This window comes from Cottoperca gobio, chromosome 8 (assembly GCF_900634415.1).
Source record: "Cottoperca gobio chromosome 8, fCotGob3.1, whole genome shotgun sequence".
Classification (NCBI taxonomy): domain Eukaryota; kingdom Metazoa; phylum Chordata; class Actinopteri; order Perciformes; family Bovichtidae; genus Cottoperca; species Cottoperca gobio.
In genome coordinates, this window is record NC_041362.1 from 5,943,090 (window position 1) to 5,968,914 (window position 25,825).

At 42.3% G+C, this 25,825-nt stretch overlaps 1 protein-coding gene across 2 annotated transcripts in view; it reads left to right on the forward strand.

Moving 5' to 3' along the window:
- The first annotated feature begins 754 nt into the window (after positions 1-754).
- syt3 (synaptotagmin III) overlaps positions 755-25,825 on the forward strand; it is a 30,676-nt gene continuing 5,605 nt past the window's right edge. The window contains exons 1-10 of one of the 2 annotated variants that reach the window (XM_029438216.1): positions 755-991; positions 5,738-5,948; positions 7,597-7,974; positions 12,666-13,058; positions 14,403-14,511; positions 15,232-15,408; positions 19,490-19,616; positions 21,878-22,096; positions 23,207-23,327; positions 24,689-24,860. In XM_029438216.1, coding sequence (XP_029294076.1) covers positions 7,824-7,974; positions 12,666-13,058; positions 14,403-14,511; positions 15,232-15,408; positions 19,490-19,616; positions 21,878-22,096; positions 23,207-23,327; positions 24,689-24,860 — 1,469 coding nt within the window. In that variant the 5' untranslated portion in view covers positions 755-991; positions 5,738-5,948; positions 7,597-7,823. The remainder of the gene's footprint in view (positions 992-5,737; positions 5,949-7,596; positions 7,975-12,665; positions 13,059-14,402; positions 14,512-15,231; positions 15,409-19,489; positions 19,617-21,877; positions 22,097-23,206; positions 23,328-24,688; positions 24,861-25,825) is intronic. The other variant, XM_029438215.1, reaches the window with a different exon arrangement.

Sequence of the window (25,825 nt, forward strand, 5' to 3'; positions counted from 1 at the left end):
ATCATGGCCTCTGTATACCTCAGCTGCTCTTCTCGCTGAGGTTTCCATGGTGCGCACGCACACTCACACACACATACACACACACACACACACACTCACACATACAGAGAGAAACAGGCTAAGAGCCATGTCCTTTTTTTGGCTCAGAGCCGAACAACATTGGCCCTCCCTTCCATCTCTGCTCTCCACTGCCTGACATCCAAGCAACACCTCCTCCTCACACTCCTCCATCCCCACCTCCACTTCCACCTCCTCCTCCTCTCATACCAGGGATGCTACCATAAAAAGGAGTAACGTTTTCTGTGCCCCCCAATCCACCCACGCACCAACACCAACACCATCACCTCTCCAGAGGCATCTGAAAGAGTATTATTATCTAATCACAGCTATAATAAGACCAAACAAGATCCTGGGCCTTCTAACCCACCCATGTAACCTCCAGGCTGAGAGTGGCCATTAACCCCCCCCCCCCCATCCCCAGGTTGCCACTAACACAACATCTCTACCTTTCTGGCTTTCTCTCTACACGCCCCACATACATCAGTATGTCTTTAGCACTGGCCGGGCTGTACAGGCAGTGAGAGGAGAGACAGAGTATTAGTATTCAGAGCACAGGGAGGGAAAAAGGAGAGGGAGCGAACAATTGAGTGAGAGAGTGAGAGGGAGGGGATAGTGAAATAGAGAGGAGGAAAAAACACAAGGAGGGGGGAAATTATAAGAGAAGAACACGGGAAACGGGAGGGAAGAGCGGGTAGGGAAGATATATCATATTGTTCATTTCTTTCTCTCAGTCTGCCATCCCGGTTGCGGGGCTTATAGCTCGGTGAGTCTTCGAGAGAAGAGAGAGAGAGTGAGAGAGAGAGAGGAGGAGGTGGACAGAGCGAAAGAGGGCGGAATGCCCCTTTACAAGCGTCGCATCTGACTAAAACAGCGGAGAAGCTCGTAAATCGGAAATTGGACAGAGGGATACAGTGGTGTCTGCAACGCCAAGGTAGGACGATATTCCCTTTGTTGCTCCTGTAACCAGCATGCATTTGGGTCTGTGATATCTGCGATGTGTGCGTTCTTCGCATCACATCTCCTTTGATCCTACATCCCGCACTGGGCTCTGCTGAATATGCCCTACATCTAGCAGCATGTGTCTGTTTTCCATAAATATTTAATGTATATTATTTGTGCATCACCCAGGCTCTTCCATATTGCATTTTGCCATTGGTAGGTATGTGTTTCGAGCATATAGTGGAATGCATGTTGTGTGGAGGCAGTCCATGTAGGCTGTACTAGCCTATACAACACATAACAGGCTCGTATATGCTATAAAACTGTATCAATGGCAGCTATCCTCACTGCTGTTGATGATTGAACTTTTGTTCCACGCAAACGCTATTATATATAAGATGAACAGACAGTGGGGTGCGCGCACGAGCACGCAGAAAACACACAGAAAACAGGTTGACGTGCGTAAGACGTGCGTAATTCCCCCTCCACCCCACCCACACCCAACTCCCCCCAACCATCAAAGGCACAGTTGCTCTGGCTCCACACCACAGAGAACCATATTTATGCAAATGAACAAAAAAAAACCCAACCACTGAGACACACTGAGTCACCGACTCTGACATAGCGATAGGTGAAAAATTAAGTAAGGGCGGCCTGCTGTCTGTATGTGTGTGTGTGTGTGTGTGTGCGTGCGTGTGTGTGTGTGTGTGTGTGTGTGTGTGTGTGTGTGTGTGTGTGTGTGAGATTGCACTCCCTGTCTGTAAATAGGTCCCGCTCTGCAGCTCCACTGGCTGTGCAAGAGACAGGAAAGGTAGCACCAATATCCCAGGGTTCCTGACTGTCTGCTTGCTCTCTATTTCCTCTCCCATGTTATAGACTATTTAGACAGCCCAACAGACCCAGAGTTGTGGAAAGGTGTGAGAACCTGAACAGCAAACTTTGATATGTGTGAATGTGGGATAGAAATAGGTAGAGATAAAAGGAGACCGTGTCTGCTTGGATGTGAAAGCGTGTTTGATGCATGTGTATAGAGATATATGATCTTAAGCAGATATTAATGCCCACGTTCTCCCATCTCATGTTATTTATTTACTGAAAGGGTGTTCAGGAACTGAAAGGGTGGGGGCTATTATAGGAACAACCTCGAGGCTGAGACTCGGCAAAGCTATTAACTCTAGTCAATAGACATTAATATCCCCACGCTCAATCTTGGCCTTATACGGCGTCGTCTCTGTCCCGGCGCAACACAGTACTGCTCCACTGGAGTAACCAAAAAGATGTGTTGTAGTAGCCCTATCTGTTTACCCTTGTGCATCAATCTGTCACAGCCGAATAAGCAGAGAGGAGCGATGAAAGCATTGTCTCGGGCAGACATCGCTGTGGCCTCGAAAGGAAGTGATGCAAAACAAAAAGGAGGATATGCCAGTGCCGGTGGAGAGAGGTCATGACCTCTATGAATCAGGGATAGTCCTGATGAATGGCGGATGATCTAAGGGTACATGAGTACATCGATTTGAGATGGTACACAACATGATGCGGCTCAGTAGGGTACAGCAGAGCAGACACCATCAAAGTCTGGAACATAGAGTGTCACAGGGCCAAGTCTGTAAAGTATAACACACTGGAAATGACACATTATTAAAGGAAATACAGTCTATGCAAAAATTGCTGGTAAAGCGCAGACATGGGAAGTGTGAAATTTGCTTAAACACTCAAGCAATTTTGCAGACTTTAAAACAAAACAGCAACAAAAGAATTCAGGGCAAGGATGAGAGCTTCAATAAAGGATGACTTCCAGGTACAGATGAAAACAAAAGAAAGAGCTCGGCAGCAGATAGGAGGACTTGAAAGCAGGTTCAATGAGATCCGACTGAAACATCCTATTAGGTATATCCAATGGATTAGTCTCCTTTGTCTGCAGAAGCATTATGTTCTCACACAAAAAAGGTTCTGACTGTTCTCAGTTAAATTTTGCAATTATAAAGGTGTTCAGTTTTTTAGTACATTTTTGCAATACACGGTGATTCCTATTAGAGAGAGGAGGTGAGCCTGAAAGAGACTTTTATTAAGTGAATAAGGATAGTATCTTAAACCTGCCTGATTATTATGTGAACTCTAAAATTAAATTCAGAACAACCACAAGGTAATACTACTACCGTTTCCACTGCTACAAGTAATGATATTGATCCAGTTGCCTCTGAACTTGAAAAGAAAAAAATGTAGTCGACTCACATTTCATGTATTTTATTCCATTCAAAGACAAACATATGATTTCACTAGAAAATGAAACCCCAAATGATGATATGGCGTTGCAATAGATCACAGGTTTGTGGTTAGCATCTGAATGTCTTCTACTTCTTATTCAGCAGACAGCAGCGTTTCAAATGCCTTATCACTGTAATTCCCAAACCCAGCTGAGGTGTGTGATTCATCCCACAGAGACAGATTGCACACACAGATTTCAGATTTCAGTCGCACACTCTAACATGATCCTTGTTACTGAAAAACCTGCCCCCCTGGGTTTTATCATATTCACATTCGCCCTGCTCGAGGATTTTTTGCTTGTTTGTAGCTGTTTTTGGTGGAATTTCTGAGCAAAGGAGAAAACAACTGGAATTCTTGTTGGACTAGCGCTGATGCCAAAAAATAAGAAATGCAATACAAAAAACATTGAAGGGGTGCATTCGATATTAGATAAATATTTATTGGTGTATCCCCCAGCAATAAGAAATGGGAGTGCACTGTGTCGAGTTGTTTTTTTATTCACATTTTGGATGTGCTCCCTCACTGAAATTTGTATTGCGTTTGTTGGATTTTTCTTTCTCGGCTCTATGTGTACCTGATGGCGACTTCAAATCTGTCCTTCCAGTGCAAATACAAGAATGATCCTTTCATTATGAGGGGATACAAATATAAACGCCTCATCTGCTTCATCGCCTATAAGCTAGATTGAGGATGTAATGGCTGGACTGAGCCATTAAAAATGAGACGTTTAGCTGATGCTCTTATCCTTAGTGATTAACAGGATAGGCCAGCCAGGGGCTCAGTGTCTTACTAAAGGACACCTGTGTAGGGTTCCTTCTGGTGTATCTGGCCCTTTTCCCCAGATATACTGTAGCTCTTGATCTGATCGGCAAACCTCTCCCATGATTGCTCACTGACGTCCTCCAGTTCCCTTCTCCTTCCTCCGTCCTGCCCCCCCCCCCCCTGCCCAATCGGACTGTGACCTCATTGGTCGTCTGGTCTCCGTTGTGGTGTATTTGTTCCTTGAGAGTATTGATCCCAGGCAGAACAGCAGTCAATGGAGTGTCTGTGGGAGGTTTAGTGTTGTTCTGTACACTACAGTAGGAACGTGCATCTCTGGGAATGGCGCTATCTGAGTGGAATGATTTGTCAACATGTTTCTAAAGCATATTTATCCTTGAATAACCAGCCTCTGTAAATATTTTTGCTTGCTGTAAATTGCATCCTCAAACCCTTGATTACCATTGTTGCTGTGTCACCCCTCGCCGCCAGCTTCCTATGTTTTTTTCTGACCTTCTCTGCTCCAGTTTTTTTTCCACCCTCTTTATCTGTCTCGCCTCCAATTTAATGTCTTATATCCCACTCTCTGTCTCCCTCTTCCTCTGTTTAGCTACAAAATCATTCCTTCTTTCTTTCTTTCTTTCTTTCTTTCTTTCTGTCTCCTCCCTTTCTTCTTTGCCTCTCCCTCCATCCTGAATCTCTTACTGGCATTTGCGGCGACCAGTTTTGTGCCAGACAGCCATTCTTCAGATTGAGATATCCTGGGTTTTAAAGTCACTCAGACAGATTTACTATCTTAATGGGGAGAGTGGTTGGGGGAGGGAGGGGGGGGGACAGGAGGGTTATGGTGTAGGAAGTAAGTTCTGGATGGCGTTTTGATTCGCTAATTTCTGATTCAACTGCGATAGGCTGAGCTGAGATGGACAGGTATATAAACTATGCATTATTTGAGTTTCTCTAGACTATCCTAATGTGACATTCAGCTTCTCAAAAGAGACAGCGACAGAGGGCGAACAAGAAAAGAAAAGTGTTTCTGTCTTCAAGAGGAAAGGGGCGGGGGGGGGGGGATTAGAATAGGAGTGGAAGCATTTCTTGTTTCGGAACTTGTTCAGAGTGAAATATGCCTTTGCCTAATGCGGTGATTGATTGATGGGTCGGAGACAGATGGACACATAAGGAGCGCTTTGCTAGGGAGGTGCCGCTGACATTTCACAGAACAACATACATCAAATGATCAATAGTCCTTGCCCTGTCCAACCAGGCATCTTACTTGAGAAATAGGGCCACTGCTTCACAAGGACAAAACAGATCTGTGGAAAAGTGAGCTGACCTCTCATCATGAACATTGTTTTGCCAGTGATTTATTTTTGAAACCACACTACAGCTTGTAAAATATTTTTGGCAAGACATATTCAACACCAGGGTTTTTGCACCGGATCTGTATTGTTAGACACAACTTTGCATTCATTCTCCTCAGTCAGAGTCCCTTGAGACTCACAGACTGTGAGAAACTGAAGTTTGGGCATTGGCCTGCTTTTATTTAGACAGAATGAGTTCAAAAGACAGTATGCTAAAGAAGTCTAGTTTCTCTTGGATGAAAGGACAAGGAGCACACACATAAGTTAGTTGGACTCTGGAGATTTTGCAGTTTATTGGTGTGCTTCTTGTTGTGTCTCTTCACCTTATTGACATATTGGTTTTCATTGTTTTTCAGGTTATGTTGGAGAGTCTCCACAAATCTGTATGGGTTCCATACTGATGTGTTGGCGGGACCACGAAAACTGATGTGTTGCACCCACTCAAGTTGGAGCTAGATGACTAAGAACTCAACTCTGTTCCCAATTGGAAGTTTAAAAAAAAAAAGCCACTTGTCCGCAGGGTCCTGTTTCTGGTCTTGGAAAGATTAGGAAAATAACAAGCTAAAGGTTATGCATGCACTGCAGGCATAACTCTGCATTCTTCTACTAAATCTATTTGTAAAGACAATTTTACATGTAGAGTGTGTCCGCTCTGAATTGCAAATTCAACATGGCCCAGAACCTTAATAAAGTTAAACACACACAAACCATGGCTTTATGACATTATTAAAGTTTATAACATGCTTTCATTTGAATTGTTTCTTCAGTACAATGGATCTACGTATAAAGCAAAAGGTGACGCTGGCTCTGAGGTAGCTGGTGGTCTTCCAGGCAATAGATGGAATATATTGAATAATAAAAAATCTTTTTTAAAGAGAAATGGGTACTCTTCTTCACTCTGTGTTTGTAGTTCCTTCAGCATATTTCTGTTTTAGGGACTCTAAACAAGACAACTCATAATTATCTAAATTACTCTGTAATTACAGTAAAGAGTGTTTTGCTTTGAAATATTACACAGTTTCAGAATGATTGACCCATTGGTCAGTTTTAGACACCAAAATCATCACTGTGTCTCCAGTAGATTATTGACGGTAGGGCTCCTTGTAATTAAATATGCACCATGTTGAGTGAGTACTGAAGCATCTGGCATTATTCAAAGTGAGGACATGGACATTTCAGCAATGGAAATTGAAGTACGCTTTTACTGTGTAGGGTGCCCAATTATACATTTTGAAAATAAAATAGTAGCTCAGTAAAGTCATTGGAGGTTTGATTTAGAAACACTATAAGGGATAAAATTTTAGCTTTATAAATGTGATTTACCTCCCTCACACAGGAGGTAAATGTAAAACGCTACTTTGTAATTCAAAACTGGGTTCATTTATTTATAGTATATTTAAACTTACATTAGGTGATACTTCTAATGCTAACATTGAACTAAATTAAATGTAATGTGATAGGGTTGCGCATAGTGTCAAACCCACTAAGAATCAACACCCACATCTGCACAACTGCTCAACATAGCTTTTCACTTTTTAATTCCACTTCAATTAAATTCAAAATACTTTATTCATATCTCAAGGCTTGGTTAAGGCTCATTAACTAACTAGTATAGTTCTTCTGGCCACATATGGACCATATGGTGATTTGTGTTTGCCCAGGAGCCTTCTGCTGCCATTCCTTTACAATGGAGGTAAATGGAAATTAATGTGTGGCCTGCAAAGCATTGACAATGTAATGTTTGAAAAATGCAAAAGCAATGTGTCCTTGCTGAAATGATGCCCTGATTAATGAGGATAACCCACAGACCTCCCTGTTCTTTATGTTGTTTTACCAACAGTAAGACATGTGGTTTGTGGTAGCGGCAGTGTGGCCAAATAGCTAGATAAGTGATAAATGGATAGTGAACATATGTATTTTTTCATAATATGGCTGAACCTTTAATGTAATGTATTTGCCAGAATTGAGCATTTAGCTGTACTTTCAACACGATCAAATGTTTCATTTCTTACATGATGCCAGTCACTCTTCATAGTGTATGCTAAAGTGATATTATGTGGCACCCAAGCCAATGATCCATCAGAGACACACTGATGGTTTTGGCATCAGTGTTCTCGCTTAATGTGTAAGGTGACCAATCTGCCAAACATTTGATTTGTACCCTTTTATGTAGTTACACTCACGTTGCCAGTTGTTCTCCTTTTATCTCTTCCAGGGAAAGTGAGCGGGGTGGGTGTCGCTCATACATTGGCACCCTGTGAACCAGACCAAGGCAACCTACAGACCGCTCCCTCGTCAGCTTCCTCTTTTTCTCAGTTCACACCTTGCAAAAGGTGGACAAGCCAACACTCTACTTACCTGAGCGCCGTCCGATAGGTGAGGGCGGCGAGGGCTGCGCTGTCATTGGCTGACTGCTGGTGAGAGTGCAATGCGGATTGGAGGATGTCGGGGGACTGGGATGAAGACCTGTGTAGGAAGGCGCTGGTGTTGGTGGAGGAGCTGTGCTTTAACTCCCCGGGAGGTTACAGTCAGAGTGAACGCTGCCAGGAGTTCAGCTACCTGCTGAGCGGTCGCAACAGACGGCTGGACACAGGTAACTGACACACCTCGAGATTCTTATAAATCATTTTTACAATGTGTGCATTTGTCAAGACTGACTCCTTTTCAAAATATCATGAGTATGAAGGAAACTTGTTTGCTCTCAGAGGATTCAACAGTTTATAACAAGACTAAGAGTCTACAGCCATGCTAGCAGCTCTGAGAGGCTGTCCTCTGAGGCACAGCAGTGCTTTGAGCTAGATGCTAACGTCAGCATGATAACATGCTTACAATGACAATACCTTCATGCTGATGTTAAGCAGGGGTAATGTTTACCAGGTCCACCATCTTAATTTAGCTTGTTCGCCTGCTAACATTAGCTAATTAGCGGTAATACAAACAACAGCTGAGCCTGATGAGGTTGTCATTACCGTTGCAGGTATTTGGTAATTATGTATTGGAAAAATGTAGATTTTGACCTGATGATGGAGCTAGCTGAAAAGTCAGGGGACCACCAAAGTGATATCAGTTCATCCTCAGGGAGGCAGGAATGTTTGTACAACACTTCATGGTAATCCCTTTAATAAACATCAACATTGCCATTGATGCAACATAGTGAAATTAGTTTTAGCCAAATGGTACCCTTGCCGTTTCAAAGGCTCACCCCCAGTAGGCCTATATTTGAAAGGTGGTTTATGCAAGTTGGTAGACTCCTCCTTCAAACAGAACAGAGAGGCTGTGGTTAGCTTGATTCATGTCAGTTTAAATGTGCACCAACAAGCTTTTACAGTGGAAATAGTGTCAAATCTGCCCATATTGACAATATTTTCTATAATTTAAATGTACTACTGCTGGCCTAGATTTTCCAATGAATGCATCCAAGCTAGAGATGGGTCATGATTTTTGAATAATCATTAAATTATAAAAAATGTATGTGACTATCGTCTTGTGTTTAAAAAATATATTTTCCTTTTGTTTTTACCTTCGCAGGCGACATCTGGTAGTAACATTACTACCAGGCGCCGGTAAAAAGTGTGTCCCTTCCATCGGCGTGTGTGTGTGTGTGTGTGTGTGTGTTGTGGCGTGGCGTGGCACTGCAATCGAATAGTTCCAAGTGATTATTGATCACCATCTATAATCCAAGCAGACCACTGCTGTACTCTGTGACGGAGGAAACCTTTTATTTAACCGACACCTTTCAAGCCTACAGGGTCTTTGATACTGAAAAGATTTTGGAAATTGCTTTGAGGAACTTGTCACCCACTCAAAAGGACTTTTCTGAATATGTGCTCCACTGAAGAGTTTTAGTATCCCATTATGGTCTGAATCAAGCTTTACACTCTGACGAGAACACCGGTTTGGCATGTTTTTTCATAAAAGTGGTAACAGTGACAGTGATATTATATTTCAAAATCTTCAGCAGAAACATTCCACTTTTGCCACAGCAGTTGCCGACCGTACAGCACTATGTTAAATTTTATGTTATGAGAAGGCAAATGTTAAGATAATTGCTCATGTTTAGAGATTGTTAGAGGTAGTGTTCACCCAGAACAACAAACCATGAATTATTTATCTGCTAGATTGAAATGTTTACGGTAGAAGTCCATCCCGTTTCTATACATATATTTATTTATTCCTCCTAATTTTCTTAATTCTTTACCAAACTGAGTATGCATCATGCTGCATACTGTAGAGTGTACGGTGTGTAGGTTCTCATGGAAGCGTTTGGACGTGCGATACGCTGTTATGCAGATTAGAATGGATATCTATGGCTCAGTGTAGATTAGCCTGGATTGGCTGCACGTTGCCTCTGGAGTTTGGATGGCGCTGTGAAGAAATGTCACACCATGGTTTTAGGCGTTGCCCCCCTCGCTGTGATTTTTCGGTGTTTGCTGACGGAAGTCTCTGAACCCTCGGAGGAAGGCGAACGCCGAAAGCTGTCAGCGAATGGCTTGTGTAAGCAACGGAGATGTGTTTGATGTGGAGCAATGTTCGACTCCCAGTGGGCTTGCATCAGTCACTGATTGACAGGAAGTCTCAGTCCCTCTTCACGGTGCACTTCAGAGGCCACTTAACCACCCACCTACCCCCCCGCTGACTCTCTTTTTATGCTTCATGGATTAGAGATGGATCTTTGGCAGGATCAGTGCTTGTGAAGGTACAGCGACTGCCCTAAAGAGAGACAAATAGAGGAGAGTGGTTTGGCCCCTGACAGTCCCCGTGCACGTTTGATCACAGCCGTGTCTTATCAGTGCACCCTGATCTGCCAACCACACACAACCTACTCGTCTACCTCCTCGCTTTGTTTTTCCCCCTCCAGATCAATACATAAACCTTTCTCATCCTTAAACCCCTCCCCTTTTTAGGTTCCACTCTAAATCTTTGTCAGGTTGTTTTCCTCCATTGCTCTGTTCCTGGGCTCTCTCTCTTTCTCTATACCTCTTCGGTTTGTACTCTTTCACACATGGCATGGTAGTTGCATCGACTTTATCAACCCTCCTCCCTTCCACCCCCTCCTCTTTGAGGAAACAAAAAGGTAGGATAAACCCAGTCAGCTTATATGTCTGTTTCAACATGTGCACCAATCTGTTTCCAACCCTTTCCCGGCCCAGGGTTGGTGTTCAATCGTTTTTTCTTTCACTCCATTCCGCTTCATCACTGCTGTCCTTTCTAGATGTTTTCTACCTCATCCTACATTCATTTGCCCTCTTTTTCTCTCCTCCCGCTCCATCATTTTACCCTCCTCCTTCTCCTTATATCCATCGTCACATTCTCTATTGCCTTGCTCTCTTTTTTCCCCTTTTTCTCCCTTGTTCTCCCCCTTTCCCTCTCTTGTCCCTCACTTCCCACCTCGTCTTGTTTACCACCGCGACAGATCGATGTCCCTTCGCCCATCCCCCACCTTCGCGGCCCCCCAATCATATCTTTTGAACAAGTGCTGATTAATGACATACACAGCCTGATGAATAATTCACCAAAGAGTGAGCGAGGAAGGAGAGGCAGGGGGGGGGGGGAGCAGAGAGAAGGTAGGGGTGACGAACAAAGAGACAGTCGCTGAGGAGAGGAATAAAGTCGACGCGTGCAGAGGCAGACAGCATGAGAAAAGAAATGACAGCGAGGAATGAGGGTTTTTGAGGGGATTATACAGAGGAGAGAGTGAAAGAGAAAGACAGGCAGGGCGGGTGGAGACAGAAGGCGAACCGAATTCCAGAAGATGTTCCCCAGGGCTGGAGGATTGGCTGCTGTTGTCTTGTTTTCACTCAGTCTTGTTGTCAGCCTGTTACAGATATCTTCTCTTTTGTGTGATTTAACAGTGTTTATTTCTTTGTCATGCCCATAAAGACACTCTGAATTGAAGGAAAAAGGGTTAAATAAAAGGAAGCCTTTTTGTGGAATCTGGTCAAGAAAGATTTTCCTCTGGCGAAACGACATTGCTGTTCTACATAAGGTGATGATGGGATTGTTAATTTGCGGCCCCCGTCTGGACAGAGCTCAAGATGCCGAAATAATTCCAGTTAGATGCTGCAAGGTGGGGAAGCGTACTCTGTTTGCTAAATCTTCACACTGTATCGGAATGAGTCTCTTGGTCGACTTACAACCTATGAATATTCATGTTCAGGGCTCTGGGCCTATAGTTCCTTGTGGGCTCTGATTGGTCCTTTAGTCAAGACACTCATCAGACCCAAAACATGCATTTTATAAAAACACTTCAAATGGCTCAGCATAATTATAAATATTCATTGTATATTTAGTCTTTTTATTTATAAATATTCAAGGCATATTTATAGGGTATTTACAAATTTATGAATTCATGGATTTACGTAACATAGGCTCCGACGTGTGCAGTTGTGCACTTCAAAACCATAAACTACAAAAGTTCAGTAGCTCTGGAGCTGATGTCGACTCTTTCATTTCTGCTCTCATTGACAGAGGCTATTGCTGGAACTGTCCGGCCGTCTGGTGCTGAAACTGCGTTTTTCTTTTATTCTGTACACTTTTTTCATTCGGATGAGTCATACTCCACCCTCCCCGACACACACATCCTCTACCGCCCCCATATTTATCCACCAACTCCCCCCACCCCAATCCCATCCACCCCTCAAACGCAATCCTTGAGCCGTCACAGATTAAAAAGCTCATAACCGTGTGGAAATGCAGGATGACATTGCATAGAGATATTGGTGTTGAGTTTTTTTTTTAATTGTCTGCCCCCACCCACCTCTCCTCTCCTCCCTAAGAATATCCACTCTGCTAACGTTTGCCCCCATTTTAAGCTCAGGATTCAAATGTGGGATATGAGCTTCAGGGGATGGTTGCATTAATTTACGCCTACAGCGGGTTCCTTCTCCTGCTCTGTGATTTGTGAGACGTTGTCGTGATGCTGGTGATGTGTGAAGGGGGTGTATGAATTGTTGATCATGCAGTGACTTACTGTTTTGGCATAATGTGTTTATAAATAAGTACAGGATGTGTACTCATGTGGTTATTGTTTTTAGCCATGCCAGCAGGATGGCTCTATGGATGACCATGTACGTCTCAGTTCAACACTTTTGTCCAGCATGGAAAATCTCTTTGAAGGATTGTGATGAAAGATTTCACAGACATTTATTAACCCCAGACAAGGAAATCTACTGACTTAGGTGATCCCCTGATCGTGAGGTTTACATGTGTGATACGTTCATTTCACAGTAGGGTAGCAAAACACTCTTATTTTCTTCTCCCTTTCTTTCTTGTCGTCCTCTGTAGAGATCTCTGTCAGTCTTCTGTCGGTCATCGTGACATTCTGCGGCATCGTCCTACTCTCCGTCTCCCTCTTCGTCTCCTGGAAGCTCTGCTGGCTGCCATGGAGAGACAAGGAGGGCGGAGGCCTGAGCCTGACATCGGGGTTGCTGCCCGGAAGTGCCGGTGTCGGAAGCCTCGGAGGCACCGGGGGCTCACTCTTACCCCCCTTGCTGCAGAGGAAGGAGGGCCACTCCTCGTCCTCGCTCTACCCCTCCCTGGGCCAGCAGGGCCAGCACCACCCCCATTTCTCTGACCTGGTGGGGCTGGAGAGGGGGGAGGTCGGAGGTGTGGTTGGGGGGCCACAGGAGACCCAAGAGCCCTCCTACCTGGACATGGACTCCTACCCCAACAATGCTGGTGAGAGAAGGAGCAAGCTCACAGACATTAGACACTCTTAATCCCAGTCTGAGTAATGTAATGCCGAAGTCAATAACTTATTTTAATATACTCACAGGGTACTGAATTTAATACATTTACCTGCGTACAGTAAAAATAATTTATATGTGCTGCAACAGTGTGATGAATGTCCATACTTTTATTACTGTGTATATATAAATGGCTTTTATTTCAGTAGTGCTACATTCAAGGAATATCACTTTTTGAAGTTACTGGCCTCGTCCTTTATTGCACATACTTGGTTATACAGGAGGAACATTTGAAAAGAGGAAGACTGACTTTGATGAAGTTTAATTTACAAACATATTTCCATTAAAGTGTTAATTAGTGCATTCCACAGCATACGGTGAGGACTTGTATTCACCTTGTAAATACAAGTCCTATATTCACTTTTCTTTTTTTGTTTTGGTCTCTTCAAAACTCCTGAGAAGATTTTGCTCTTTAGTTGCTACTTTGATCAGTGTTTGTTTGCAGAAAACATCCGCCTGACTTCACTGAGAACAAAGTTTGTATAAGCAGGGACATTGAACCAAACAGTAAATGTGCCATGAACCAAAAACAATGAGCTCAAAAGCTTGCTAGAGTTGGCTCCTAATTCTGTGTGGGTTTGTTATTACAAGCAACCCTTTCACATTACACATAGTCTTTTGATTTTATATTAAAAAACCTTGCATTTGCTGTCATTTCTCATGGTTTTCTGATGACCAAACTATAGATATAAAAATATAAATGTAAGTTGCAATGTAAGTTGAAATGCACATAAAGATATTGCTTAGCGTAGCTTTAAGAGATCCTTCCCAGAAAACATGTGAGGTGGTTTAAATTGGCTAGCTAAGCTGCAATTAGAACAAGAAGCACTTTTCACAATAAGATACTGAGAGTTATAACTGATGTCAGAAGGATGTTTAGGTCCTGGTTTGATGAAACGGCTCAGGTAATAGCTGTGCGTATTCACTCTGCTGTTTATTCTGGCTGTCAACACTGGTGCAGGTTGTTTATCATTATTAACAGTCAAATGTTTGCTGCCTTTATTGCAGTTGGATGTGCCTTCTTTCATATCTGTGTTATATGCTTTTCATGCTGGCTCATGTTTTGCTATTGTAAACATGTCTGCTAATTCCTTCCCTTCTCTCTGCTGTAAAATCACTCTCTGGTAAATCAATGTAGGACAGTCGATGCGATCAATGACGCCGACCCTACATTACAAAAGAAAAGACATTGCTCTTAGCCACTGTAATGACTAAGGCGCCAACAAAAGACATGTGAGTCATCGAGTATTATTTTGTCCATTTTCTCACTCTGTAGGAACTCTGAAGCTGAGTCAGACCTCTCCAGATGTCCCCAACGCGGAGGTTGGAGCCCAGCCCCATAAAGACCTGCCCAACGCTCATTCCCAGCAGCAGGTCACGTCTCGGTCAGTACCAAGTGTGTGAGTGTACTGGTCGTGTGTTTGAGTTCAAAGGTGCGATGTTAATGCCTGGCCACATGCTCCAGACAACACACACATGTTTTTGTTTAAGTGTAGTAGTTGTGGGTTTTTATTATTAAACAGATTTAGTGGTGAACATTAACCTTCAGATCAATAAAGGAAAATCGATTGAAAATTTTAAAAATGAATGACATTATCTGCTAAAACGTTCTTTTCGTGAGCATACTGATAAAACCATATTGGTTGTACGATGCTGCCTTTAATTTCGCTTTCCTCTGAAGGCTTTTGAGGTCTGTTTATATGAAGTTTCAACTTGAAAAACATCAGTTTTAACAGATTTTTCCAAAGCACAGCTACAGATATAAATTCTATAAAATACAGAAACGACTCATGTAGAACCTTTCACTATTTTTAACAGATACCAGTTTGTTGGTGTGTGGTTTGTATTCCAGAAGCCATCATCACACAACTAGACTTGATTTTATAACACTTTCTATGCATGTGTAAAAAAAGATGAGTAAACTCTTATGCAGATAAAAACAGTAAATAAACTCCATTTAGCGGGTTTAACTTGCACTGCCTCTGATTAAGCGACTGAATCACACTTTTGCCTAGCATCTTTTTTTGGTGTGTGTGTGTGTGTGTGTGAGTATGCTTTGCTCTTCACTTAATATTCACCCTCTGAGCTCTTATGTGTCTGTTTAGGCCCAAGCCCATGACTCACCAGCTCTCCAGTCCGGATTTCCACGGCGAGGAGAAGGAGCAGGTAACCAGCATTGGGCAGATCAAACCGGAGCTCTACAGACCCAAGGGTGACCAGGGCGAAGGCAAACAGGGCGACAACTGCGGCAAGATCAGCTTCCTCCTGCGCTACGCCTTTAAGTAAGTCAATGAACTCACATCAAAACAAGCTACTTGCCCTGTCAATGTCCTCTCGTGTAAAAAGTGTAGACTTTTAACATTAATAAATCATTACCACAATATTTTAAGATGTAAACTTTAACCTTAAATGATGAGGCTGTTACATCACCACTAGGTTAGCCTGAAAATGCTGCACCAGCATCTGTTGGGAACTTGACTTGCTGTTTAGAAAACTGCACACCTCCTGCTTTGATCAGCAGAGTGCAAAACTCAAAACTTTTCTGTGGTCCTTCTTTTCCTTGTCTATTAGGTACTAAACACACAGTACAACTGTGATAATATCAATGTTCATGGCTATTAAGTAATATTTGTTTAGAGATTTCAGTCTGGACCAAAATGGTGGACCATGGTTGCCATCCATGCCGCTAACATGGCTGAAAGCAATATATAAATGAATGCATTCTGCGTTCTGTGGATGCTTGTGATACTCAAGCACAGTTTGGAGAATTGAATCCTAAAAAATGAGACCGGAACATTGTTTGATGAATCCAACAATGAGTGGAACTACCATTGAGTAGTTTTGCTCGTCTCTGGTGAATGTTGATGCGTCTGTTGTTGCACCACTTTGATCGTAGCGGTGGGTGTTCTGATCTTCAAACACTAAGAGGGCTGCAAACAGACACTGGTTTGATGAATTTCTTCATGGCACAGAACAGAGAGAGGGCGCTTCTTGAGGAAATATCTTTTAGCGTGTTTATCCTCTTCAGTAGACACAGAAAGAAAACCTCCAACTCAAGTGAAATTGAGTTTGAGGAGCTAACACCACTAGCATGAGGCACGATTGTGGTCTCTTTTGTTTATGATAATCATACTGACATATAAATGTTTAAAAATAAGAAAGTGGTACCATTAAATCCAAGCGACAAAGCGGCGTCAGTGTCTTTCATGTACTGTGTGGCATGGATTTCTAGTTACTTTCATTTTGCTCCTTTGACGTTTCTCCGTTGAACATTCTCTGCTGGAGAATTTAGGTCTTGGTACGTAATTGGTGGCTGCCATGCTGTGAGGACTGGGTGATGGCAGAGTGTGCATGAATATAAGTGTGTACTGTGAATCAAGGTGGCTGTGGGTTGTGGGGAGGAGTGTGCAGCTCAGATGCTCGGTCTGTCTGCGGCACAGCTGGCAGTCCCCCCCCCCACCCACGGCCATTTCTGCCTGCCCCGACATGTAGAAACATTACAACAGGCGAAAGTGCTGATGGTCCGAAAAGAAAAGGAGCGAAAGGCCGTTTCAGTCATGAATTATATATGGCGAGCCACTTTAAACAGCAGCCCCTGTCAACAAATAATAACACCAGACAGTGTTATAACTGGAGTTACAGATACAGAGAATTAGCAAGGGAGTAGGATGGACAGGGAGGTTAATGATGAAAACTACTCATGTGTTCCCCCATTTATAAAGTCACAAGATAATTTATCTCGGGCTGTAGTTGCCTGTCAATACACTGGAGGGAAATTGTTTTAGTGAGAGGAGTAGAACAGAGGGAGTAAAGAAGAAAGGTTAGAAATGTAGCATGTCTCTAGATACACACACTGGAACTGGGATAGGATTGGTATGTTAATGTGTGAGACCCAGCTGTTAGGAGTGTAACAGTAAGAACAACAATGTCAATCTTCCTCAGATCCTCTGGGAAACGCATTTCTATTGACGATACCATTAAAAGCTGACACATTTCCACTGTGGGAATAACGGCGAGCTTTCAGGCATTGTCCGCCAGGAATAAGGCCGTGAATTTCCCCCTGTGCTCGAGCAGTAATAGGTATATTCTCCGCAGCCCCATGGATTGTGTAAAAATCCTGGTTTGTGTTCTAGCTCATGTCTTGTTCTGTAATAAGACATGTGAGTGCAGGACCGTTTCTCTGTAACATAAACGAATGTAAGAAAATTCACGAGGGGTGTTTTTTCCCCCCACACAAGCTTCCTGTCCTTTCCAATTATTGTACATCTGAGCATTGCCGTGCACCACACTGGCTAATCACGATGTGTCTGCCACCAACACGTCTCAAAATAATACTGCAATGAAGATCGTTAAATACATACAGAATTTATTTGTATTTGATTTGGTCAGGGTTTTCTCGTTAAATAATATTTTCTGGCGGAGCTGGAAATGTAATTTCCTCTAGCAATTTGCCCTGCACATCATCTTCCTGATTTGATGTGATTGCAGAGTGGGCATGTTTATCCGATTGTCCTAATTGGATGTGATTCAGAGGTAAACACGTGTGCAGATTAGCCACGGTTGTATTGTCAACAAGCGCATCTTATTTGTGATTGGTACACATGGACGTAAGACGTTATAACTGCCGGGGTCACTGTTGGCATTTGCCCTGCTGATCATTCCTCAGCCCCAAAGTTCACGCTGCTCTCCTTAAGCAGCTAATGAAGTGCTGACACACTGGTTAACACAGGGAGACACAGTCTAACGAGGTCTGATTAAAGGCCTTCGAGCTGTCCTCATCTTCATCTGGCAATTAAATACATAATATACGGCGCATGAGACGCAGCCATGACTCTGGACGGAGCATTTGAATGTAAAGACGTGTGTATCATGTGTGCTCATGTGTGCTCATGTGTGCGCACGTGTGCGTTTATGCTTGCATATTTGTGTGCGTGGCAAAGAAAGACTCCTGCTACAGTGCTTACATGTGCTTTTGTGAGTAAATATCTGACTGGTTTGTTATGAAGCTGCTGATCGTCCAAACTTGTTTACCTCTTTGCTATCTTTAAACATGGGTATGCCAAATATCCTAGAAAATACAGCACAAGTGTACAATGTCATATTTTTGACATTTTCTTCTTAATTGAGAAAATGTAAAAATATTATTATTTGCAAACATAAAAAAGTAGTTTGATTTCTCATTACTGTAGCGCTGAAACGGTACATTGATTGACCAGTCCGTTGGCAAAAAGCAATAAGCGACAAATTTGATAATTAATAAATTGTCAAGTATTCAGCAAAAATGCTAAATAATCTAACAATCCCAGTTTCTAACATTTGAATATTTACAGATGTTTACCTCAAATAAATGAGGATAAGAAAGCAAATGAAACGTATATTATTTATACGTGTGTTCATGAAATTAAATGTATAAATTCAATATAATATATAAAGCCACGTCTACTCATCAATAATTTCTACCCCAGTAATCGTCTGATGATTTATTTCACACTCAGTTTGGGAACTGCTGCTTTACAATTAGTGCAGTACTGATTAAAATATAGCAATAGCAAGTTTATTTCTGTAGCACATTTTATACACAGGGCAATGCTATGTGCTATACATAAATAAAAGCAAAAGGGAACATCCATGTTTAAAATATGATTTAACAAAGTACATAAGTAATGACAAAAGACCATTAAAAACAATATACTGGAAGTAACCTCAACTGTGTGTTTATGATTTTGGGAACAAAAAGCAAAAGAATAGTAACACAGAATAATAATAATAATAATAATAATAATAATAATAATAATAATAATAATAATAATAATAATAATAATAATAATAATAATAATAATAATAATAATAATATAATAATAATAATAATAATAATAATACACTGATAGTGGAAGGTTTAGTGCAGGGCCAACATCAGGATCTTGCTCTGTGGGCAAAAGTGAATATAGAATAAAGGGTACTGTGTTAAGGAATCTTAATGAGCTCCGCTTTTGGCACGCAGACTCGCCCTCACTGGCTGTACATCTGTGCTTACTGTGCTTACATTTAATCGCTGATAGTGCAACATGATACAGCTGCAGGGATGACACACAAACACACACACTTGCTATTTTCGGTTATTCCTAACTTCAGAGACACGGAAACCTCCCACGCCATTATGTGTGTATAAAGCTTGCACAAGTGTGTGTGTGTGTGTGTGTGTGTGGGTTGATCTTGTCTGGGTCTCATGGATTATTTGTGTAAATGTACGCGACCCCTGCCTCCTTTTTAAATAATGATGTGAAAGTTTAATGGAGTTTGGTGTGTGTGTGTGTGTGTGTGTGTGTGTGTGTGTGTGTGTGTGTGTGTGTGTGTGTGTCTCAGTACGGAGCAGTTGGTGGTGAAGATCCTGAAAGCTTTGGACCTGCCAGCAAAGGATGCCAACGGCTTCTCTGACCCATACGTAAAGATCTACCTACTGCCAGACAGGAAGAAGAAATACCAGACCAAGGTAACCACCCCCCCCCCCCTTCCACCACACTCACCTGTATCCTCAGTGGAAACAAACTCATCTCCTCAACATTTAAACATCATCAGGTCTGACTCTCTGCCTGTTTCCTTCTGCTGATGACCCAGCCTCCTCATGGGGAATCATTACAGTTACACTAATGTAATATAATATAATCTGGGGCATAATTTATTCAAGATAATGCGCTTCAGACTATTACAGGGCTCCACTACTCAACTCCTGTGTGTTATTCTGGTATTTGCGGACAGTAGAGTAAATATTTGAGTACATTTCGGGACGTTCTGTACCAGGAAATGTACCCATCTTCCTCTCTTCTAATTTATTCTCTGTGGGCAAGATCAAGAGTGATGAGCTCAGAAGGCTCACAAATGTAAAACAGCTGTAGTTCTGTTTTATATTCATACATATCGCCAGTACTTTTGTACAGTGTATGGATAAATCAGGCAGACTTTCTGAAGCTGAAAGTAAAAACATATTCAGAATTGACATCAGAGCCAGGGAAGAGTGAAAAGTAAGCTTTCAGTGGCAATGAAGCCGTAACAGTTTGAAATGTGTCCCTTTTGTTTCCCCCCTTTGTGTGACTGTCTCCTGTATGTCACAAAAGCCCATTCAGCCATTGAAAAGAGTGAATGCTTCAATAATTTGCATAATACTGCTCCGCTTTTGTTTGGAGTGTAGATTATTGTTTAATTTCAATCATGTGTAATTTTTAGACCTCATATTTCGCCATGCTTTTATCCCTCATAACTCATTTCCAAAGAGAAACAGACATCGACTACGAGTAGATGTTCAAGCTTTGCGTTTCTGGTTTTCATAAAGGCGCCGCTTCTCCATCAGCTGCATGTTTATGCCAAAGCTAACAAGTAATCATCGAGCGCTAATAAGCCGGAGTGACAGACCTACTCATTCAGGGACAAAAGTTGGATTTGGAAAATCGAGTGTGTGTCATATTTAAATTATCACCAGCTTTATTGCATGACAGCATTTTATATCATAGCAAATAAAGAACAGATGGAAAAATAAATGAATAGAAAAGACAGGAAACACAACATGCTGTGAAAATAGAGGTGAAATAAATTGGAATACATACAGTTACCAAGAGGAAATGTGTTGTGAACATTTAAAATAAATTCTTTTGGCTACCTTGTAACAAAATATTGAGTATTAAATTCCATTTTAGGTCTTTTATATTATTTCAGCAGGTTTGATTTGATTCTTCGTCCCACAAGAAAAGGAAGAAATTCAGTTTCCTCCCACTAGCTGAAGAACGAGGTCAGCCAGTGCGCTAGAGGTTAATTATGTTTCTCAAGGTCGTCTTGTTTTTGTTGGCAGGCAGATCAATTTGAAATGACATTCACATGCAATAATGCCTGCTTTGCTGCTTTCAATGGGATTCATCCTACAGGCTGTTAAACAAAGCTTTTACATTAACAACAAATCTCTGCTAGCTCCTCTGTGAGAATAAGAAAACCTTCGATTCGTATGGAAGTGACGCCTTTCATGTTTTCTAAGGAGAAAGACTCAGCAGAAGAAACGCCACAGTAATGGGAGCTCAGTGCCAAAGACTTTACTAAAAGAATATGAGCATCTTGGCGATTACCGCTTTCAGAGAAAACGTTTTTATTTTACTAAATACAACTCCAGTTTTGTGCCACTTTAAATATAAGACTTTTGCATTGATGGTAACATTCGTGTCACAGACAAAAAACATAAAAGAAACTTTGTTTGGAGGAAGAAATCGAGTCACACCCAGAAAAATACACACAAGTGTCTTTATGGATTATGGAAGCATCTTTAAAAGAGCGTTAAGTATTGTCAAACAACCTTCTGGGTTTTAAAAACAAAAGGGAAACCTTGACTCGTGTCTGTAACTGGACATCAACGTCAAACATGTACAAATGATGGCTACAAAAATAGGAAAATGATTACGCTTTAGATTACAACACACAAATGACTGTGTAAATGATTGAGTGTATATACTGTGGTAAGTTATTAATATATTGAACAAAATAAATGTTGTTTTACCAGCTGTACATGAGTCAGTCCAGCTGGTGTAATGGCCATTACTGTACCCTTATTACAGTACAAGTATGTGGGGTATAAAACCCTCTTTTCACTGTAATTATATTGTTGTTACTGGGTTGTACTAATTCCTACTTACCTACCCATATGTACAATATAATGCCGATCATTTGTGGACTGTAATGTAAAGAGTTACTCTGAAGTCTCTCTCTCTGTCTCAGGTCCACAGAAAGACCTTAAACCCAGTGTTCAACGAGACGTTTCAGTTCGGCGTGCCGCTGAATGAGCTACATTCCAGGAAGCTACATTTCTCTGTGTACGACTTCGACCGCTTCTCCAGACACGACCTGATTGGCCAGGTGGTGGTGGACAACCTGCTGGACTTCAGCGAGGGCAGCGGGGACAAGCCCGTCTGGAGGGACATCGTGGAGGGCACCGCGGTAAGGACGAAGCTCTGCACCAGAAATAACGTGAAACAATCCTATTCATTTGGAGGAGATGCCCGTGTAAGATTAGATTACATTTAAATGAGCCTTGTGGCGATGCCAGGCTGACGCAGCTGAGAATTATAGTCCTGAACAGTGGAAAATTGGATATAACCAGGAATGGAGCATATCAAACATGACACCAGTGACAGTATGCATGGTATTGTGGAAGAGCACCAAGAAGTATCTTGGGTTGGTTAGGTTTTCAGCATCTTACAGGTTTCAAATGATCACGATCTTTCTTTGCTTTCGTCTGACTCGGAGAAGCGTGTACATTACAGGCTGTTGTCTGAAGCTCATGAACTGTATACAGAGGATGCGCAGGAACAGGGCAGACAGAAATTGTCCGCAGTATATATTCATTCAGAGTCTGGTAATGTAAAAACACAGCTCAGGAGAGTCCAGATAGATTACTGGAAAGGCACCGCTGGCCACATCTAAACTTTTTTATCACACAGCTCTGCATCCAAGTAGATTTATATGAAATATTCATAGAAAGCTATTAGCAAATTAGACAGAATGAAGTCTTACATTTTTTTTGGCATAGATGTTTAATTTATTAAATAAGCATCAGCCTCTCAGCGCATTTCAGTGTTTCACCCGAGGAAGTATTGATTAGTGAGGCTCAAAGCCACTAAGGAGTCATCATGCCACAGTGTGACCTGAATACCATTGGTGTCATTACTGTGGTGCCACTGAGACCACAGGCAGGGAGAAGATCAGTAGTGGGGGGAAGGTGGGGTAAAAAGCCTGGAGAATCGCCACCTCTACTTACTTAACACTTTCCTCTACTCGGGGACAATGACAGATTGGCATATTATTCATTTACAGTGACGGCACTTCGCCTCTGCCTAAACACTCTGCCTGTCCGCATTAGGATGCCTGCTGTCAGTGCCATCACTCACAGATGTAGCTCTTTTCTGGCCACAGACAATCATAGCACACCAAAGGATGTTTCTGATGCCGTGTGTGTGTATGTGTGTGTGTGTGTGTGTGATCACAGTGTCCCTGTCCATTTCTGATCCCTGCCTCTGTGTGTGTGTTTGTGTGTGTGGTGACCTACAGGAGAAGGCTGATCTCGGGGAGCTTAATTTCTCGCTGTGTTACCTGCCCACTGCAGGCAGGCTCACTGCTACAGTCATCAAGGCCACCAACCTCAAAGCCATGGACCTGACTGGCTTCTCAGGTAAAGGATTTAAAAACACACACGCACACACACAGACACGCACACGCACACACATCATGCTGCTGCGAAACCTCCAGCAAGCAGTCTGACTGGAAACTCATTAAAAGGGAAAGATACGACAGAAAGCAGCTTTAACACTATCAAAAACAAAAAACCAGCCACTGTGGATACATGTGGAATTATTTAATTTTATATGTTATGTAAAGAGTAAACAGTTTGTTGGAATAAAAGAGTAACTTGTATGCCCTTTTAGCACCAAATGAAGAAGCAGAGTTTTCTCCATCAGCAGCCTCAATGGACCAGAAAGCAATCCAGCTGCAAGATACATGTTGCATTTCAACTGAGCAGTGCAACCCCCATGTTCTCTCGCTCGTTTACTTTTATTATCATTACGGTTTCCTTTTCCTGCAGGTAAAACCAAAACATTTGCCCAAAAAAGACATTTTTCACTCACCGACTGAAATAGAAATAGATGAAGCATGTTAAGGGAAGGTTGCAAAACAGTTAATTGAGTAAACCTTTGCTAAATTATTCCTAAAGTGCATCACCAGATCGTTTCTAACTGTTTTAGAGAATCTGAGTTTAGATTGTTGCTTTAAGAAGTAAAGGTGGAGTTTATTCATTATGCATAGATTACCTGAAGCTATAAAGTTTATTACTCACAAACACAATCCCCAGCAAAAAAAACCAGTTACAAAATCAGCTGCAGGTGCCGCTCCCATTATGTCTGCATAAAGAGACAAAAACAACGAAACAAGACATGTGATCACTAATGCTTCTATTGAATTAATGACGTCATTATAAAAACATATTATCCTTTTAGTTATTCTTCACCTAAGGATTGCAACGGCGATGCCCTTTCCGATGAAATAAGATCTCAAATGATAATGACTGCATGCTGTAATTATTACCACAGTGATCTCAAGATGATCGCAGTGCCTTTAGAGATGCTTTAAAATGCAGCATAAAGATGGAGTCGTGGGTGTGTGTGTGTGTGTTTTCTTTGGCTGCTGTCACCGAGATGCACATGTTGAATGGATAACTGAAGTGATTCAACCTGTGCTTCTTCTTTCCTTTTGTGTTTTTAATCCAGCTTTGCCAAGGTGACTTGATTTTCATGCCTTTTATGTGTTACAGCAGCGGATACCTGTGAGCATAATACCTAACAGCATTTGCAGGAGTCCCCCCCTTATCTGTTTCTCTCTGCTTCCTCACCCTCTTTCTCTGCTTATTTCTTTCTTCCTCGCTGCTTCTTTATTACTTTTTCTCCCCCACTACTCCCCTTCTTCTTCTGTCTTTCTTCCAATGACTCCCATCTTCTTTTTCTTTCTCTCCCTCTCTCTCCCTCGTCTCTCGTTCAGATCCGTACGTGAAGGCCTCTTTGATCTGTGATGGGCGAAGGCTAAAAAAGAGGAAGACTTCTATTAAGAAGAACACACTGAACCCCACATACAACGAGGCGCTGGTGTTTGACATTCCCAATGAAAATATAGAAAGTGTATCCATCATCATCGCCGTGATGGACTATGACTGGTGAGCAGGCTGAGGTGTTATTATATTGTAGCGTGCTTTAACATAAAACTGATTATTACTGTGAAGTGTGCTGCTTATTGAATGTGTGTTTGCACTCGCAGTGTGATGTTTGCTGTTGCTTTTGGGTTGTAACATTTTGATGGTGTTGCGGCTGTGTTGAACACGAAGAGGGCCCTCTCATGAGTCAGCCTCCTGGTGGACGTTTCCTGTTTTACATAGTCGGGCAGCTCATGAATAAGCATGATTTATGCTAATGGTGAAAGGAAGAAGTGTAACCCTGCCAGCGTTTGTCTGTCTGACGCTTGCAGCAACACTTGGCTGGTTGATGTGTTTGTGTATAGATGTACCGCCTGCCTATTATGTAGACTGCCCTCCATTTGGCATCTCCATAGGTGTGTGCTTTTGTATGTGTTTGCTTGTGCCTGCTCCCCCGCTGACATCAAGCTTTTATTCAGGGCTGTATGTATTTGTGAGCCGCTGTTCAATATCTTTCCTCAGCCGCTGCACTCTTTCCCCAGTACTCAGGGTTGATAAATGAGACTCTCTCTGCCTGTTTCTTACAAGCCCTGTCTCCCTCTCTCTCCCTGCTTTATTATATCCTCACTCTTTCCCTTTCTCCACTCCCCTCCCTCTCTGCTTTTTCTCTCTCTGTCTGTCTGTCTCTCTCTCTGTCTGTCTCTCTCTCTCTCTTTCTCTGTCTCTCTCTGTCTCTGTCTCTGTGTCTCTGTCTGTCTGTCTCTCTCTCTGTCTCTGTCTCTCTGTCTGTCTGTCCGTCTCTCTCTGTCTCTCTCTCTGTCTCTCTCTCTGTCTCTCTCTCTCTCTCTCTCTGTCTCACTCTCTCTTGTCTCTCTCCTCTCTCTCTCTGTCTCTCTCTCTCTCTCTCTCTCTCATCTCTCTCTCTCTCTCTCTCCTCTCTCTGTCTCTCTCTCTGTCTGTCTCTCTCTCTCTCTCTCTCTCTCTCTCTG